Below are 16,505 nucleotides of genomic sequence, written 5' to 3' on the forward strand. Positions count from 1 at the left end.
TAACACAGAGGAAAAGCAAGTCTTTCCGTATTTAAAATGTTTAGTGCTGAAAATACGGACTTTTTATTGTTCTGAAATACTTTTACTTTCTTCTATATTAACAATCCACAAGGAAAATGGCTCTGCAGTAATTTGAGAATACAGTTGGGAACACTGGTTGCAAGTGGTTTACAAGACTGTAGAAATCTGCAGAAATCAGAACTATTTTATAGTTATATGTATCAGTTTCACATGTGAACATTTCCATTATGACCTCTTATGGGTGTGGCTATATTTGTCCTAAAAATGTGTGCCAATTATTTTCTCCCTGGTCTGCACAAAAGCAAATTTAAAAAACGAAACCAAAAAAGTCAAATCTCTGCTGTTGTGCTTCTGTTCTATTACAAACTAGGCATTTCAGCATTTTAACACACATCACCAGACACCTGAAAAAAAAGGTGCATCAGGAGTGAACATACAATTAAAAACTACACCATGAAAATTTTATCAGTCAGTCAAAACTGTGTGGGGTATTTTTTGTTGCTGTTGGTTGGTTTCTGATGGGGGGATCAGGGGAGAGGACCCATCTGCATAGAAGGGATGTCAATATTGTGAATGTCATTCTTGCAATAGTGGAAAGTTTTTGTTGTTGTTTTTCTCCTCCCAACAGCGGGAGGTTTCAGTTTCCTAGGAATGCTAGAGTCTGAAAGTTCATTCCATAGCCGGATCTCTTCAATCAAGATTGGAATCATTCTCCTGGGATTTGTGATCTGCACTGTCCCCAATTGGCTCACAATCGTCAAGACCTTACTCATTCCTAATATTTATGAAGGTGCAAACACATAGGCAGTATTTTAGTCTGGAATGTACATCTGTACCATAAACAAGCTTTTTGGGAAGTTCTCTATACCCAATAATTATCCTTCTTCTAAATTCTGTTATTCCAGACACTTAGGTATAACTACGAGCAAAAGAAGACAGTAATACACGCTGTTCCAGTAATGTCATCACCTGTATATAAAGGGGTACCCAGCTCATCAAGTGTACTTGACATTTCAAAAGTTAATGATAACTTCTTTCCAATATTTTATTAGAAATTCAAAATATTTGGATAAAAACTTGAAACTATATAAAGTGGTGCTAGTCTCAATAAGAAGGGGGTCTGGACTGATAAACAGGAGGATTAAAAAGAAAAACAGATCAAGTGGGTAATTTCCATTCTCTCTGATTCTCTATGCCATTCCAGACTCTTGGACCTCCCAAAGTCGCATTCTGATTGCTATAGGGTGGAATTAGCACTCCACAATGGGCTTCTCCATTTCCTCCAAAAACTGCATCTGCTAAGGTCTTGACTTCACCCTGCAGCTCATTAATATTGAGTGGACCCTAAACGCTGCCAACACTATCTTCTCACTACTGAAGTAAACTTTGCCAATTAGTTGTTTAGTCCCAATTCAACAAGGTCGATTTGGCTAGATGTCCTTTTTTAAAGCCTTCATATAAAATGAAAGGTGTCTCAGACAATCTGAATTTCTGGGTTCTTTTCAGATAAATTTTTAAAGTTCTAGTTCTATTCAAACAATGCCATCTTGCTTCTTTGTTGTTACTGGGGGTAGGACAAGGAAAGTAGCAAATACATCCTGTTTCTGAAGTTTAAAAAAAAAACATGTGGCGCTATCTTAAGTGCTACCTTGTCCTGATGAAAAACTATGTAGGAAGGAAGCTTGTAGATAGCAGGTAGGACCAAATTACCTTTTCATTATGGCTTGATTACCAGTCTCAATTTCTTCAGTCTTTTTTTTTTTTTAATAAAAACTGATGCAATGAGCCCCCAATGGCACATTATCTGCATGAACCTGAAAAGTTACAGTTCCTGCTGAATTAATTTTCAGTGAGCCAGCATTCATCCCCATGTCCTAACTGTCCTGCCAAAATTCCAGGATATATGAACTTCCTATACAGCACAGGAATAACACCTATATTACCACACTACCTTCCAAATTCTCATACTGCAACGGGATAGATTATTTATCAAGATTAAAATGGTACTGTAGGATATTCTGATGTTTATCTACAGCCATGCCATATCCTTGAAGCGAGTTTGATCACTGTGGATGACAAAGTCCAATGTGAGGAGGTTTATTGCTGGAAGCCAAAATGATAATTGCAGATTCACCCATTCTGTGAACTAGTGTCATTTTGGCCACTCCTCAATTATGAGGACAATGTGTTCTGTGGGCCTGGCTATCTTTTGTAGTACCTTCCTCACCATGGGCCGGAGCAGGAATACCTATATGCCAAGGTAAATTCAACTTTTCGACATCTATTCCCTCAAAACTGAATAGGGAATACCATATTTATTCTCTGAACTTCTGAAATACTCAAGACATCCTGTTGCTTTAGTATTAATCAGATCAATATGTTGTTCCCCATACTGCCCTGAACAGCTTGTGACTGATTTTTCATTCCACTAGACATACGTTGTCTGCTTAGCTAGTCTTTCATGTTGTTTCAATTCTCTGCTAGGAGAGTAGCTGACAGTTCTAGTGGGTGTTTTTTCCACGTCAACAGCATGTGCTGTTCTTTGGCCATCTTTTTGTGTCTCCCTGCCTATTTATGTAGGCAACTGTGCCATCACACTGCACTCAAAATGACTAGTTGGGAAGCCTGTATCAGAAGTCTCACCCGTCTCATATGGAGGTAGTTGATCAACCATGTCCCCCCCGTCCCCCCCCCCCTTTGCAGCCCATTTGCTTTGAGCAGTTATTTGGAAAGATGGGCACAATACTACATTCCAATAGATCAGATATATTCAAAGTTCTCCCATGGGAATGACCCAGTTTACATCCTTTTCTCCAAGTTAATGTTATCAACCACCACCTAAGAGAACCACAGCCAACATTTGAAAAAAAAATGTTACATTTTGGTTCCCAGTGGGAGAGCAGAAAGGACTGCAGCATTGTCCTACAGAAGCGGGACAAAGTACCACTTACATTTTCACTGCCATGGATCCCAGTACATGCAATTCTACAGCCAAGACTAAGAGCATACAGGAAGACATGTATCTGACACTGAAATATGCCATGCCTGTGCCATGCTAAGAAAACTCTGCCAGCTTCTGAGCTGAAGCAGACTAACTGCTAAGATAAGAATAGGGGGCTCTTTGTTCAATTAACAATCCAACAATAGCACTCTGGGAAGGTGCACAGGTGGGAATGGCATCCTATTAGTTTTCTATCCCAATTTTGCCAGCCAATCATCTCAATATATGCTTTTCTTTCAAGGCTGCTACAAGTACTATCACCACCTTGGTGAATGTCCTTATGACTGTTTACAATTTAAAAACAGAAGAGACTGATGAAAATTTTAAAAGCACAGAAATCAGATAACGTAACAGAAGCTATTCTGAGTTGACTGAATGGATCAGTGACTTCAGGTAAACTTGCAACATACATTGGGTATACATTGCATTTTTCTGGAAACTGAAATTTATGGATCCATACTGGGTGCTACATGGGCCCCTTGGTCTGGGAAAACCAGGATGATGCCCTAGATTTTCAATAGGTGAGCCAAAGTGTTTTAGATGCTCTGCCTTTTTGTGAGGCAGCAATAAGTGAACCGGATAAGATATCCGGGTTTAGAACTACTACTACTTCTTAGCATATGCAAAATGTGCCTGGGGTAGCATGTGTCCAGAATTCATCACTGAATTTGGTCTGATGGCTGGATCATTAGCTTCTCTGGCCCAGGCCGGGCACTGATGGGGAATGCGATGTGAATACTGATCCATGGCTCCCCAGTTCAGAACTGATGTCTATTAAATAGCCTCATTTAAAGACAATGGAGACCCAAACTCATGTTGCCTGATCTACTGAGGAAGTGGCAAAGGCTACCAACTATGGTATCTGACACTGCATGGGTCAGCATATCTTCATGCCAATCTGCTTGAAGGCAAACAAAGAGGAATGCTGTTCCAACCTCCGTCGAGACAAAAGGAACGGTCTTTACAGTGAGTGTGAGTGTGTTACATTGAGCTCTCCTCCTCTGGGGTGTCAGCATCTAGTCAAGTTTAGACTGAAAGGAATACTGCTATTTCTGAGGCTTGATGTGTGAGGAACCCAGATTTCATGTATCTAGAGTTCTTTGCCAAACAGAAGTGGCCCTTTAAAGGCTTGGCCAAGGGTTGGCAACCTATGGCACACGTGCCAAAGACGGCACGCAAGCTGATGTTTAATGGCACGCTGCTACCTGCCAGGGTCCCGGCCACCGGCCCTGCTCAGCCCGCTGCCAAACCCAGGCCAGCAGCAGACTGAGCGGGGCCGGCGGCCGGGACCCCAGCAGGCAGCAGCGTGCCATTAACAATCCTGCCTGGCCCGGCCCGCTCTTCTCTGCCCCTCCCGCCAGCATTTGCACATGCTTTCCTGACCTCTGTCACTTCCGGTGGGAGGTTGCGTTTCCGGGTTAGCGTATCCATACCGCTACCTGGTGTCTGCGGAGTCTGAGTGGCCCGGGAAGCAGCCCCGCCGGCAAGGGCAGGAAGAGGGACCCGGCCCCACAGGAGTTGCAGCGCTCGTGAGGCCCGTCTGCCCTCCATCCCCTTGAACAACTAGAGCCCAGCTGGAAACCTAGGAATCCAGAGTCCTCGCTCCCAGCACTCCTCCCCCAAGCGTCAGACACCAGCCCCTTCCCAGAGTCCAGGAGTCCCAACTCCCACCTCGCTCCCTGCCCTACCCCCCACACACCCCTAAGCCCCTGGCCTGATCCCTGCACCCCCTCACACACATCCAGTCCTCTGCTCTGACCCCTGCACCCCCCACGACCTCAGCCCTAACTCCAGCACCCCCACACATACCCAGCCCCCCCCACACCCTAACTCCTGCACACACCTCACATGGCCCCAGCCCTCTGCCCTGACTCCTGCACCCCCACATCCCCACCTCCACCCTGAGCACCAAATGGGAGCTCCTGCACCGCCCGCTTCCTCTCCCCATTCCCACCTACACCTCTCACACCAAATGGGAGCTGCACAGGTAAGCACTCCACACCCAAACCTTCTGCCCCAACCCTGAGCCCCTTCCCTCATTCTAGCTCCTGGCCAGACCCTACACCCCAACCCCCAGCCTGCTCCTTCACCCCCAACCCTGTGCTCAGTGCACTCCCACCCTCAGCTCAGTGCAGAGAGAGAGAGGAAGAGAATGGGCTCAAACCAGGGAGAAGGTAGGTACCCATTCTATGTGGGCAGGGCCAGGACCCCAGACGGCAGTGGGCTGAGCCGCTCAGCCCACTGCCAGTCTGGGGTCCCAGCTGCCAGCCCCGCTCAGCATGCTGCCGGCCCCTTGCCAGCTAGGGTCACGGCCGTCGGTCCCACTCAGCCTGCTGCCGGCCTAGGTGAACGGAACCCCGGGCCGGCAGCGTAAGATCAGCATTTTAATTTAATTTTAAATGAAGCTTCTTAAACATTTTGAAAACCTTGTTTACTTTACATATGACAATAGTTTAGTTATATAATATAGACAGAGAGACCTTCTAAAAAACGTTAAAATGTATTACTGGCACGCGAAACCTTAAATTAGAGTGAATAAATGAAGACTCGGCACACCACTTCTGAAAGGTTGCTGACCCCTGGGCTAGGCCATACAGGCAGATCACAGCTTCCTTACTACAATGGATTTTGCCTTTGTTATAGATATAAGTAGCATCACACACAAATTGCATTGCTGCATCTAAAAGAACGTAGAGCACGATAGCTCTGAATGTTCATCTTCAGCCTTAGGGGTTTTACAAGGTTCTGCAGCCATCTAAGCACTGTGCTAGATTATTCTACCTTGAAGATGGGTATCCAGAGTACCTTAACATCTCAAATGTCTATTGTTCCATCAAGGAAGTAGCCATCCTTGAATGGCAACATGTACTTGGGGGCTTCTTAGTGAAGACCTGTGTCTCTTCTCTGCATAATGGATATAGTATTTTCATGAACCTGTTCAGCACAGACTTCCTGTTTGGAAATTCTTATTTCTGGTCTATCAGTTCTTTGACATGCAGGTCCAGAGCTAATGTTTTCAGTGCCTATAATGGGCTCAGAAAGAGACACTGGATCTGCTGAATTTCCTGCTTCAGTGTATTATGTTCTTGGTATCAGGTCAGGCAAATCTTATTTTATAGAAATGAAATTTTCTCTAACTCCCCAGCTCAGGAAAAAAAATTGAGACTGGAAGTTATTGGCCTAATCCTTTATGATTTCAGCACCCTCATGTGGGTCATCACTTCAAGACAATTTCTCATTTGGAAGCTACTGGTTAACGAGTCTCTTTACTTGAGTTCACTAACAAGTAATTGTATATTGTACTCCCCTCGGTGTCAAATTCAGACAGTCCAAAATCCTTTGCACTCATTCTCTAATTGCTTCACACATCCTGGGCCCTTGGCTTCAGGATGAGGAAATAAAAGAACCATTCCTCTGATGGTACTCAGGGAAGTCCTTTATTGTTCCCACCTGGAAATGGAAACTGACTGTCTCTCAACACTTTGTTAAAAGATTTCTTCACAAGGTATGGCAATATGAATTATAACTGAATAGGGCATCCTTTCTGAAAATAATTCCATTCCATAAGACTAAGAGGGCTAGGAGTAACCTCTGGTGTGTTCTCAGAAGAGAATAAAAGAATAAAGCAGTTCATGGATATTCATTTCCCCTGCTGAGGACCAAAAAAATCTCAACAGGGAAAGAACAAATCCTTCTAGCACACATCTGGTCAGTTTTCAATCTCCCTATGATAAAAAGAGATAAGTAGGATAATTTTGGAATAGTATTGGGAAACAATTTTTTATTTATTTATTTATTTAAAGTAAAAGGGGAACACCACTACAGGCCAGGCACTCTATCAACTTGCAAAATGCAAATATGAAATCAAACTACACCAAATAATATAGCTAATATTTCAAAGATCAGAAACTACAATTTTCACACCACAAGGAAGTTAGCGTGTCTATTGTTAGCAGATTTTAGCACATCTATTGTTCTCTTTTCTTATTCTGTATTGTACTCTGTGGCTACTTTAGAGTTTCTTGAGGTCTCATAAAATGAAATGTAGATTTACAAAAAAGGCTATTGCACTTACGATGTAAGAAGCAGTCATATTTAAAACAGCGCCTACAGAAGAGCGTATGAAAGGAGTGCAGACTCTGCTCCCTCTGAACAGATTTTGCATTTGGTCCATCTATGTTTGGTGTGCACTCAGGAGGAAGAGCTCCTGGCAGCTGCTGCTCTGTGAGTTCTTTGTATCTTCAAAAAGAAAAGTAAACAAAAGGCATTGTTTATTCTATTCAGAAAGGGTCAAGTTTTGCTGTAACACCACTGTACATCCAAAGTAACTCCTGATTTTAATGTATTTATTCTGGACTTACTGGTTTAACTAAGAAAAATCTGGCATTAGACACTTACAATAAACTGCCTACTAAAAAAAATTGTTCTACAATATTTATCTTGGCAAAAACGTGAAGTTAAGTTATCTTTGGTCTGTGATACTATAGCTTAAGTCAAAAGCCCAATTACTTAAATCAAATATTACGTAAAGTACATCAATAAAGGCTACATTCAAAAGCATGACTAAGTAACTCTGTACTTATTCCCCCATCGCCCTGCCTCAGGATTAATGAGAATCACAGGGAAGAGATGTATTTACTTTTCAAAAATGTTTTTTTCCCCAAATGCTTTCCTCCACCAGCCCCCTCGCCCTCCTCCTCCCCAAAAGATCACTACAACAAAGCATTTCCTCTTTCCTTCACCATACCAAGAAGACAATATACACCCATACAAAAGAGATTTCTGGCTACTTATAGCGAAGGCTAACAATAATAAATAATACCACCACCTCTTCTACATAGCACTTTTCATTTGTAGATCACAAAATGCTTTACAAACAAGGTCAGTACCCATATCCGAATTTGACAGCTCTCACCCAAGGTCACCCAGTAGCCCGGGACAAAGGCAGGAAAAGATCCAGGTCTCCTGAGTCCCAGTCCAGTGCTCTATCCACTAGGCCACACTGCCTTCCCTTATGTCTGAAACAGCCACCCTTCAAGTATCACCTACATAAACAGTACAGCTGTAGTCAGTTTATTCATAACTTCCCAATCTTGGGGCTAGAGAGGTCAGATCCTACTCTAAACATCAACAAACTAATACAGTTGAACCCAATTTATCTGAGAGTCCATTATCCACTTCTCTGTATTATCTGAGCCAAGCTCCACCCATTCTCTGGATTATACAAATTTTTGTTTATCCTATCTGGCTCTGGTCCCAATAAAATCGGATAAATGGGGTTCCACTGTAGCTCTTTTCTAGACAGTACAGAAATCCAAGTACCATATTATGCAGTGTACCAACACCTCTTAAGAAATCAAATCTTACTTCTCCTTCAATTCCTCTGCTGTACCCTTGTCCGGAAACATCGAGGAAATGGCTTCAAATATCTTGTCAGAAGGAAACTTCCGAGGTGGATGGCTCTCTTTGTCTGCACAGAGAAGCAGACAAAGAAATATGAAGACTAAAAGGAAATATTTTTTGAATAATATTGTGCTCATTTGGTATTTCACACAGTAACTTTATAAATGTTAATCTACTTGTAAATTTACTGTTTATACCAATATTTAAGGATGAAAAAAGCTGACCAAGAACCTAAATTACAAAGCAAAGAAAGAATTAGTTCTTCAAAAATCTGATGCTTTTGGTTTATAATTACAAAGAAGTTAGATTAAGGAGTTTAAAATGATTTTTCCTACCAACAGGTTCTTCTGGACAAATGATAAGTTATGTTATTTTGCCATCAGCAGTCATTCACGTATCTGCTTGATGAATGGTGCTGTCTTCCTCAGTAAAATACTGCACCACTGTATCCTTCAACGACAGTGCAGGAGTTGACCATCTCCCTGTGTTGGCAGTGGTCTATGATTAGCAACACCACATTTTGCAACACACTCTATGCTAATCTGGGACTGACCGGTATAGGGAAATGCTGAGGAAAGAAACTATTTCTAACCTGTTCCATAACTCTTGTTCTTCAAGATGTGCTGCACATGTCCATTCCACTTCAGGCGTGTGTGCGCCCAGTACGCTGTTGGAGATTTTTCCGTCAGTGATGCCCATTGAGATGGTGCATGTGCCTGCTGCTGCGCGATGGTTTAAAGGGCAGAACCACTGCTGACCTCCCTCATTTCATTCTTACTGGACAGAATCCAATACAGAGGGGAAGGAGGACGGGTCATGGAATGATATGTACATCATGTCTCAAACAACAGTTATGGAACAGATCAGTAACCATTTCTTCAAGTGACTGCACATGCCCATTCCACTTCAGGTGACACTCAAGCAGGTCAAGCCAGAGTAGAATCGGAGTCTACCTGAACAACGCCTAAAGGACCACATGTGCAAATCTGGCATCATCTCTAGATTGCTGAGAGATGGCCTAGTGTGAGGCGAAAGTATGGACTGAAGACCACGTTGAGGCTTTACAAATTTCTAGGATAGTCACTCGAGCTAAAACGGTTGCAAAGGCTGTATGTGATTTTGTTGAATGTATTAATACTCTGATTGGTGGAGCTACGCTGTCCAATTCGTAGCATAAGCATATATAGGGGGATATCCAGGATGAGACTCTTTGATAACAGAGCGGAAGCCACTTCATTATGTCTGCAATTGCTGCAAATAATTACGAAGACAATCTAAACTGCGTAGTCCTGTCCAAGAACACCACCAATGATCTAACACCTGTAGTGTGGAGTCTCTCCTCGTCCTTGAGCATGGGGCTTTGGGAAGAAAGAGGGTAGATATACTGCCTAATTGATGTGGTAGTCAGACACTACTTTTGTGAGAAATGTTGAATGAAGACATAGGTAAACTTTAGACTTGTAGAAGACTGTATTCAGAGGTTCATACAGTAGAGCATGTAATCTGCCTGCTCTTCTGGTTGAAATGATTACCAACAAAAAGGCTACCTTGATCAAGAGATGTAGCAACAATCAAGTAGCTAAAGGTTTAAAGGCAGGACCATTAGTTTTGTCAACACCAGACTTAAGTCCCACAGAGGAACAGGATCTTCTACCTGGGGATATACATAGTACAGAGAGACCTTTCAAAAATCTGATTAATATGGGACTTGCGGGGGATGGAATTAGTTGCCAGACCATGTTGTTTCAGGTTTAACAGATTGTCTGGAACACGATGTATGGGAGCTCAGACTGGAGAAACCCCGTTTTCTTGGGACGAGATGGAAAATGTCTTCCAATTTCCCAATGAAGTATATCAGGTATATAGTTTTCTACTATTTAAAAGTACATCTTGAACTCCCTTTGAGCAAGCCTCCTCTTGAGGCATTAGCCATGGGGCATCCAGGCTGTGAGATGAAGGCCTGCAGGTTGGGGTGGAGGAGATGACCATGGTCCTGAGGGAAGTGTCAACAGAGCTGTCTGAGAGGATCAGTAGAGTAGGAAACCAATGTTTCCAAGGCCATACTGGAGTTAGAAGTATGACAAGCACAGTCCTGATTGATTTTCAACAACACTCTGGGCAGGAGTGGAACTGGAGGAAATGCATACAGGAGCATGACCCTACAGGAGTGTGACCATCTAGGGCAACAGGAAAGCATCTTTTGAGGGACTCTGGGCTGTGACCTGTGTGATAGCACTTCCTGTTGACGTTTGTTTCAAGTAGGTCTATTTGGGGAGTCCTACATCGTTGGAAAATGAATCCGGCAATGTCTGGGCAGAGAGACCAGTTGTGGTGACTGGTGAAAGATCTGCTTAATCAGTCTGCCAGTTTAACCTGGACACCAGAAAAGTGAGAGGCTTTGAAGTGGACTGAGATGGTGATACAGAAATCCCAAATCCTCACTGCCTCTTGGCATAGCAGACAACTGGGCTTGTCCTTGCCTGTTCACACAGAACCTGACCACTATGTTGTCTGTAAGTATAAGCAGATTTCTTTCCTTGATATGGGGAAGGAAGGCTTTACAAGTTAGCTGAATGGCCCTTAATTCACTGATATTGCATCTCCAGGGACCTGAGGTGAAACCCCCACCAAGGGCAGAAACGTACATAACTAGGGTCAAAGCCAGCTGTGGAGGAACAAATGGCACTCCATACATACATGAATGGTTTTTCCACTAGTTTAGAGGTCAAGAGTTGTGTGGGTACTCAAACTACTATGTCTAATGGATGACAAACTGGAGAGTGCACCGATAACCACCCTTGCAGCTTTTGAGATGAACCACATAAGTGCATGAAGCCATATGCCCCAGAAGCCTGAGGCAATTTTGTATCGTTGTCATAGAGTGGGCACTCAAATTTAAAGCAATGGACAGCAGAGTCTGGAATCTCATCTGTGGAAGAAAGACCTTGGCTTCCAGAGAGTCCAAGACAGCTCCTATAAACTTCATCTTTTGTATAGGTGACAGGATTGACTTCTCCGTGTTGCTAAGCAACCCTAGAGTGTTGAAGGTGGATTGTAGGAGAGACAGTGGACAGCACCACAACTTTGGACCAGCCTCTCACCAACCAGTCTTCCAAGTAGGAAAACACCTGAACTCCTGATTTCCTCAGGAACACTGCCACGACTGGTACTTTCTGAAAATATGTGGAGCTGCAGACAGGCCAAATGATAGTACTGCAAACTGGTAGCGAGATTTGTTGACCAGGAATCTGAGGAACGTCCTTTGGCTTTGATGTACTGCCACTTGGAAATTTGCATTTTTTAAGTCGAAGCCAGCATGCAAGTCTCCAGGGAGCAGATAATGGAAGCCAGCATGACAATGCAAAACTATTTTCTTCAGATATCTGTTCAGTTGTCACAAGACTAATATGGTCTGAGACCTCCTTTTGGGATCAAGAAACAGCAGGAATAAAACCCCTTTTCTCTGAATTGCTGAGAAACTTCCTCTATGGCTTCCAACTATAGGAGAGATTGCATCTTCTAAAGGAGAAGTTCTTTGTGAGAGTGGTCCCTAAAAACAGATTGGGAAAGTGGTGCGATGGGAAGACAAAAATAAACTGAAGCTTGTATCCCAATTCCACCATGCTTAAGACACACTGATCTGTAGTGATGCAAGACCAAGCACTTAGATAGTGGGATAGCCTGGTGGTAAAGGAGTAGGAGAAACAGTCCTTGACAAACACACCAAAATGCTTGCTTAGAACTCCCAGGCTATCTACACAAACTGGGTAGTAGTGCAGAAGAGGGGAGGGGAGGGGGGAGAGAAGACTGGCAGGCTCCCTACCAGGCTCTGCACAACTCCCCCCGAAGCGGCCTGCATGTCCCTGCAGAGCTGAGGAACTACTGCAGGTGGGGTGGGGGAGAGGAGAGAAAGGCCCCGCGGGACAGAAGCCGGGTTGCTTCAGCGCAGAAGTGAGGGTGTACTACCCTCATTTCTGTGCTATCTCTAGAGGTAGATCTGATCTCACCACAAAGAGCAGCCATGCAGGGGAAGGACAAATCCTGTCCCTCCCCCGTGTGGCTGGACTAGCAGATAGGAGCCCCAGGCTCCCAGCAGCACGGGAGATCAGATTTCACAGGGGAGGGCTGATTTCACGGTCCGTGACATGTTTTTCACAGCCGTGAAATTGGTTCAGCCCTACTTATGACTAGAAGAACCTAACACTAGAACTATGGTTAAAACCAGCACCAACTATATACAAAATAGATAAATTTAAGAAAAGCCTGCGACAGCAAGATAACACTCCAACAACCATCATGAACAGTAAAGGAACTGAGTGGAATCAGGGGCAACTCTGCCTTTTATACCACTGCAAGGTGGCACAAGGAAGCAGAATCCACATATGCTGCCTCAATGCGTAGCACTGAGGGGAAAGTTTTCAACAGTGCACTAGACATGCACACACCTGAAGTGGAATGGACGTGTGCAATCACTAGAAGAAATAACGTTGTTAACTTCACTGAGCATAAATACAAAAATATAAATCTGAACATCTTCCATTTATTGAGGAAATAAATACAGGAAAAACTGCTACAATAATAAAGGTTTTTAAAATCTACTGGAGTGACATACCCATTCTGTTGCCTTCTCGGTCTTTCTGTTTTTCATCTTGCTCATCAGGATTGTCATCTCCATCATCATCATCTTCATCATCACTATACTGACCAAGTGCATTTACCAGCTCCACAAATATCTCATCATTGATAAATCCGCATTCTGAAATTCAGCAAGATTGGAAGTAAAAGTGTTTATTTCTACCCCATATTTCAGTTTTTTTTTTAAATGAACAACTATGGCTATATGTTTAGTCATCACAGGGGTGGGCAAACTTTTTGGCCCAAGGGCCACATCTGGGTGGGGAAATTGCATGTAGGGCCATGAATGTAGGGCTCGGTCAGAGGGGTGGAGTATAGGAGGGGGTGTGGTGTGCAGGAAGGGGCTCTGGGAAAGGGTGCAGGAGGGGTGCAGGGTGTATGAGGGGGCTCAGGGCAAGGGCGCAGGAGGGGTGCAGGGTGTACGAGGGGGCTCGGGGCAGGAGTGTAGGAGGGGGCTCAGGGCAGGAGATTGGGATACAGGAGGGGTGCGGCGGGGGTTGGGATTCGGGGTGTGGGCTGCGACCTGGCGCCACTTACCTGGAGCAGCTCCAGGGTGGCAGCAGCGTGCAGCGGGGCTAAGACAGGCTCCCTGCCTGCCCTGGCCCCGCGCTGCTCCTGGAAGCAGCCGGCACCACATCCCTGCAGCCCCTGGGGGAGGTGGGGCAGAGGGCTCCACACGCTGCCCTCGCCTGCAGGTACCTCTCCCAAAGTTCCCATTGGCAGCAGTTCCCCATTCCCAGCCAATAGGGGTTGAGGGGGCGGTGCCTTCAGGCAAGGGCAGTGCACAGAGCCCTCTGTCCCTCCCCCCCAGGGCTTCAGGGAGGTGGTGCCGGCCGCTTCCAGGAGCAGCGTGGAGCCCGCGATGCCACGGGGGTGGTAATCCCGCGGGCTGGATCCGGGCCGTAGTTTGCCCACCCCTGAGTTATCAGATCCTGTGCCCACAGCACATTACAATCCGTAAATTCAGTACAAGACAGGAGGGGCTGAGTGGGAGGATGAATGAGAATCAAGAATTTCTTATCTGTTAATTTTGAGGGATTTTTCCCAAATCCCTGTATGCCAGCCAAGAGAGGGAATATAAATCCTTCTACCCGAAAACAGGAATAGAAAAATAAAGCTCTAGTAATATCACACTTCCTATAAGATAAAGGGGACTGAGCTGGCTGGGGTACTGGTCACTTTATGCCATACTGGCAATGAGGAGAGAGGTTGTTGGTAGTTCACTGCTATCCTCTCCCCAGTCATCCACACCACCTACCTAGGAAGCATGCCAGAGAAATTCAATCATACACAGTAAAGGCAAGTGAAATGCCAAAGAGTGTAACTCCCCATCTCTTGGCTCAATCTGGCTGTGCCATTTTGCCCTACAATTCAGAAGTCTTGTCAAAAGGGACAGGAGTATGTTTGGATTCTCCTTGAAATGTTTCACCACTTATCTAATCTCAAACCCAGCTATTACAATGATTAACTGTATGTTCTGGGCAACAAAGTTAACCTCGCTATTTCACCTCTCAGGACTGGTGTGAGGATTTAGTTTATATTTTCAAACAACTGCATAAATATTAATCCATGTACAAAAGCTAAGTAAGACTGTTATACTCACTATTCAACATGGCATAGGGGGATGATGGAGAATACTAAACAGTAATTAGTATTAGTAAATAGTAAGTCCTTAGGAATCATACTTCAGTTTTGATATTTAACTTATAAATAAAACTATATAATAAAGCTGACTGCTACAGAAGCAGCTGTTAATCATGTTTAGGTAGGAAGAAATGACTGATATACATGGTGGGTTGGACTCACCTCTGTCTCCATGTACTTTTCCATCATAGTTCTTGATCAGTTCTTCAATAAAGGTTCCATCCTGGTCAAGCACTTCATCTCCCATATAAGGAATGTTATGTAAAACCGTTTCATCCTCTACCTAAAAGTAATGTGGAAAAGTTTATGATTACAATAGAAGCAATGAAATTCTCTCAGGGAGCACATGAGAAAAAATTTTGACGAGGCACCCATTTCAGCAGTGTGACTGTCCCAAACCTGCAATGGACAAGTGGCATTCCATATAATCACGTAATCATTCTGAAATGAAGTCACTTTTTTTCTGGAATAGAATACTCACATGAGCAGCTACTGATGCATAGCTATACTGAAATTGCTATTCCACTATAACTATTCTGGTCAATTTCCTCATGTAGGCAAGCCCTTATCCTCAACAGGATACTCATTATGTTAACAGATAATCTCTTGTCTAAAATGGATTAAATATCTGTCGATAATAATGCCTTTACAATTATTTATTTAAATAAGATAAGTGTAAAAGACGGTTACTCACCGTTGTAACTGTTGTTCTTCGAGATGTGTTGCTCATATCCATTCCATTAGGTGTGCGCGCGCCGCGTGCACGATCGTCGGAAGATTTTTACCCTAGCAACACCGGCGGGTCGGCTGTGGAGCCCCCTAGAGTGGCGCCTTCATGGCGCTGAATATATACCCCAGCCGACCCGGCGCCCCCTCAGTTCCTTCTTGCCGGCTACTCCGACAGCGGGGACGGGGGGCGGGTTTGGAATGGATATGAGCAACACATCTCGAAGAACAACAGTTACAACGGTGAGTAACCGTCTTTTCTTCTTCGAGTGCTTGCTCATATCCATTCCATTAGGTGACTCCCAAGCCCAACTTAGGTGGTGGGGTCGGAGTGAGACAATGCTGTGTGCAAAACCGCTGATCCGAAGGCAGCATCGTCCCTGGACTGCTGCACTAGTGCATAGTGAGCTGTAAACGTGTGGACAGATGACCAAACCGCCGCTCTACAAATGTCCTGTATCGGAACATGTGCCAGGAAAGCAGTCGAGGAGGCTTGGGCCCTCGTGGAGTGAGCGGTGAGGTGCGGTGCTGAGACACCTGCCAGGTCATAGCAAGTCCGGATGCAAGACGTAATCCAGGAGGATAGGCGTTGTGAGGAGACCGGTGAGCCTTTCATTCGGTCGGCCACTGCAACGAAGAGTTGCGTCGTCTTTCTAAAGTGCTTTGTGCGGTCAATATAGAAGGCCAGGGCCCTTCGTACGTCCAGGGAATGCAAACGTTGGTCCTGGCGAGTGGCATGTGGTTTGGGATAAAAGACCGGGAGAAATATGTCCTGGTTGATATGAAAAGGAGAAACCACCTTAGGGAGAAAGGCAGGATGTGGACGAAGCTGCACTTTATCCTTATGGAAAACTGTATAAGGGGGCTCGGATGTAAGCGCCCTGAGTTCAGAAACGCGCCTTGCTGAGGTGATGGCTACGAGGAAGGCTGTCTTCCAGGATAGGTACAAAAGTGAACAGGTGGCTAGTGGTTCGAATGGAGGACCTGTGAGCTTGGAGAGAACCAGGTTGAGGTCCCACGTCGGGACGGGCTGACGATGTTGAGGGTACGTCCGGTCTAAGCCCTTGAGGAATCT

At 44.6% G+C, this 16,505-nt stretch overlaps 1 protein-coding gene across 5 annotated transcripts in view; it reads right to left on the bottom strand.

Annotated features, from left to right (window-relative positions):
- The window catches only part of EZH2 (enhancer of zeste 2 polycomb repressive complex 2 subunit), a 122,615-nt gene that overhangs the window by 22,453 nt on the left and 83,657 nt on the right, over positions 1-16,505 (bottom strand). For all 5 annotated transcript variants that reach the window (XM_034761288.1, XM_034761290.1, XM_034761287.1 and 2 more), the window contains 4 exons: positions 14,867-14,987; positions 13,038-13,181; positions 8,390-8,492; positions 7,098-7,261 (listed from right to left, as the gene is read on the bottom strand). In XM_034761288.1, the coding sequence (XP_034617179.1) occupies positions 7,098-7,261; positions 8,390-8,492; positions 13,038-13,181; positions 14,867-14,987 (532 nt within the window). The remainder of the gene's footprint in view (positions 1-7,097; positions 7,262-8,389; positions 8,493-13,037; positions 13,182-14,866; positions 14,988-16,505) is intronic.

This window comes from Trachemys scripta, chromosome 2 (genome assembly GCF_013100865.1).
Source record: "Trachemys scripta elegans isolate TJP31775 chromosome 2, CAS_Tse_1.0, whole genome shotgun sequence".
Lineage (NCBI taxonomy): Eukaryota > Metazoa > Chordata > Testudines > Emydidae > Trachemys > Trachemys scripta.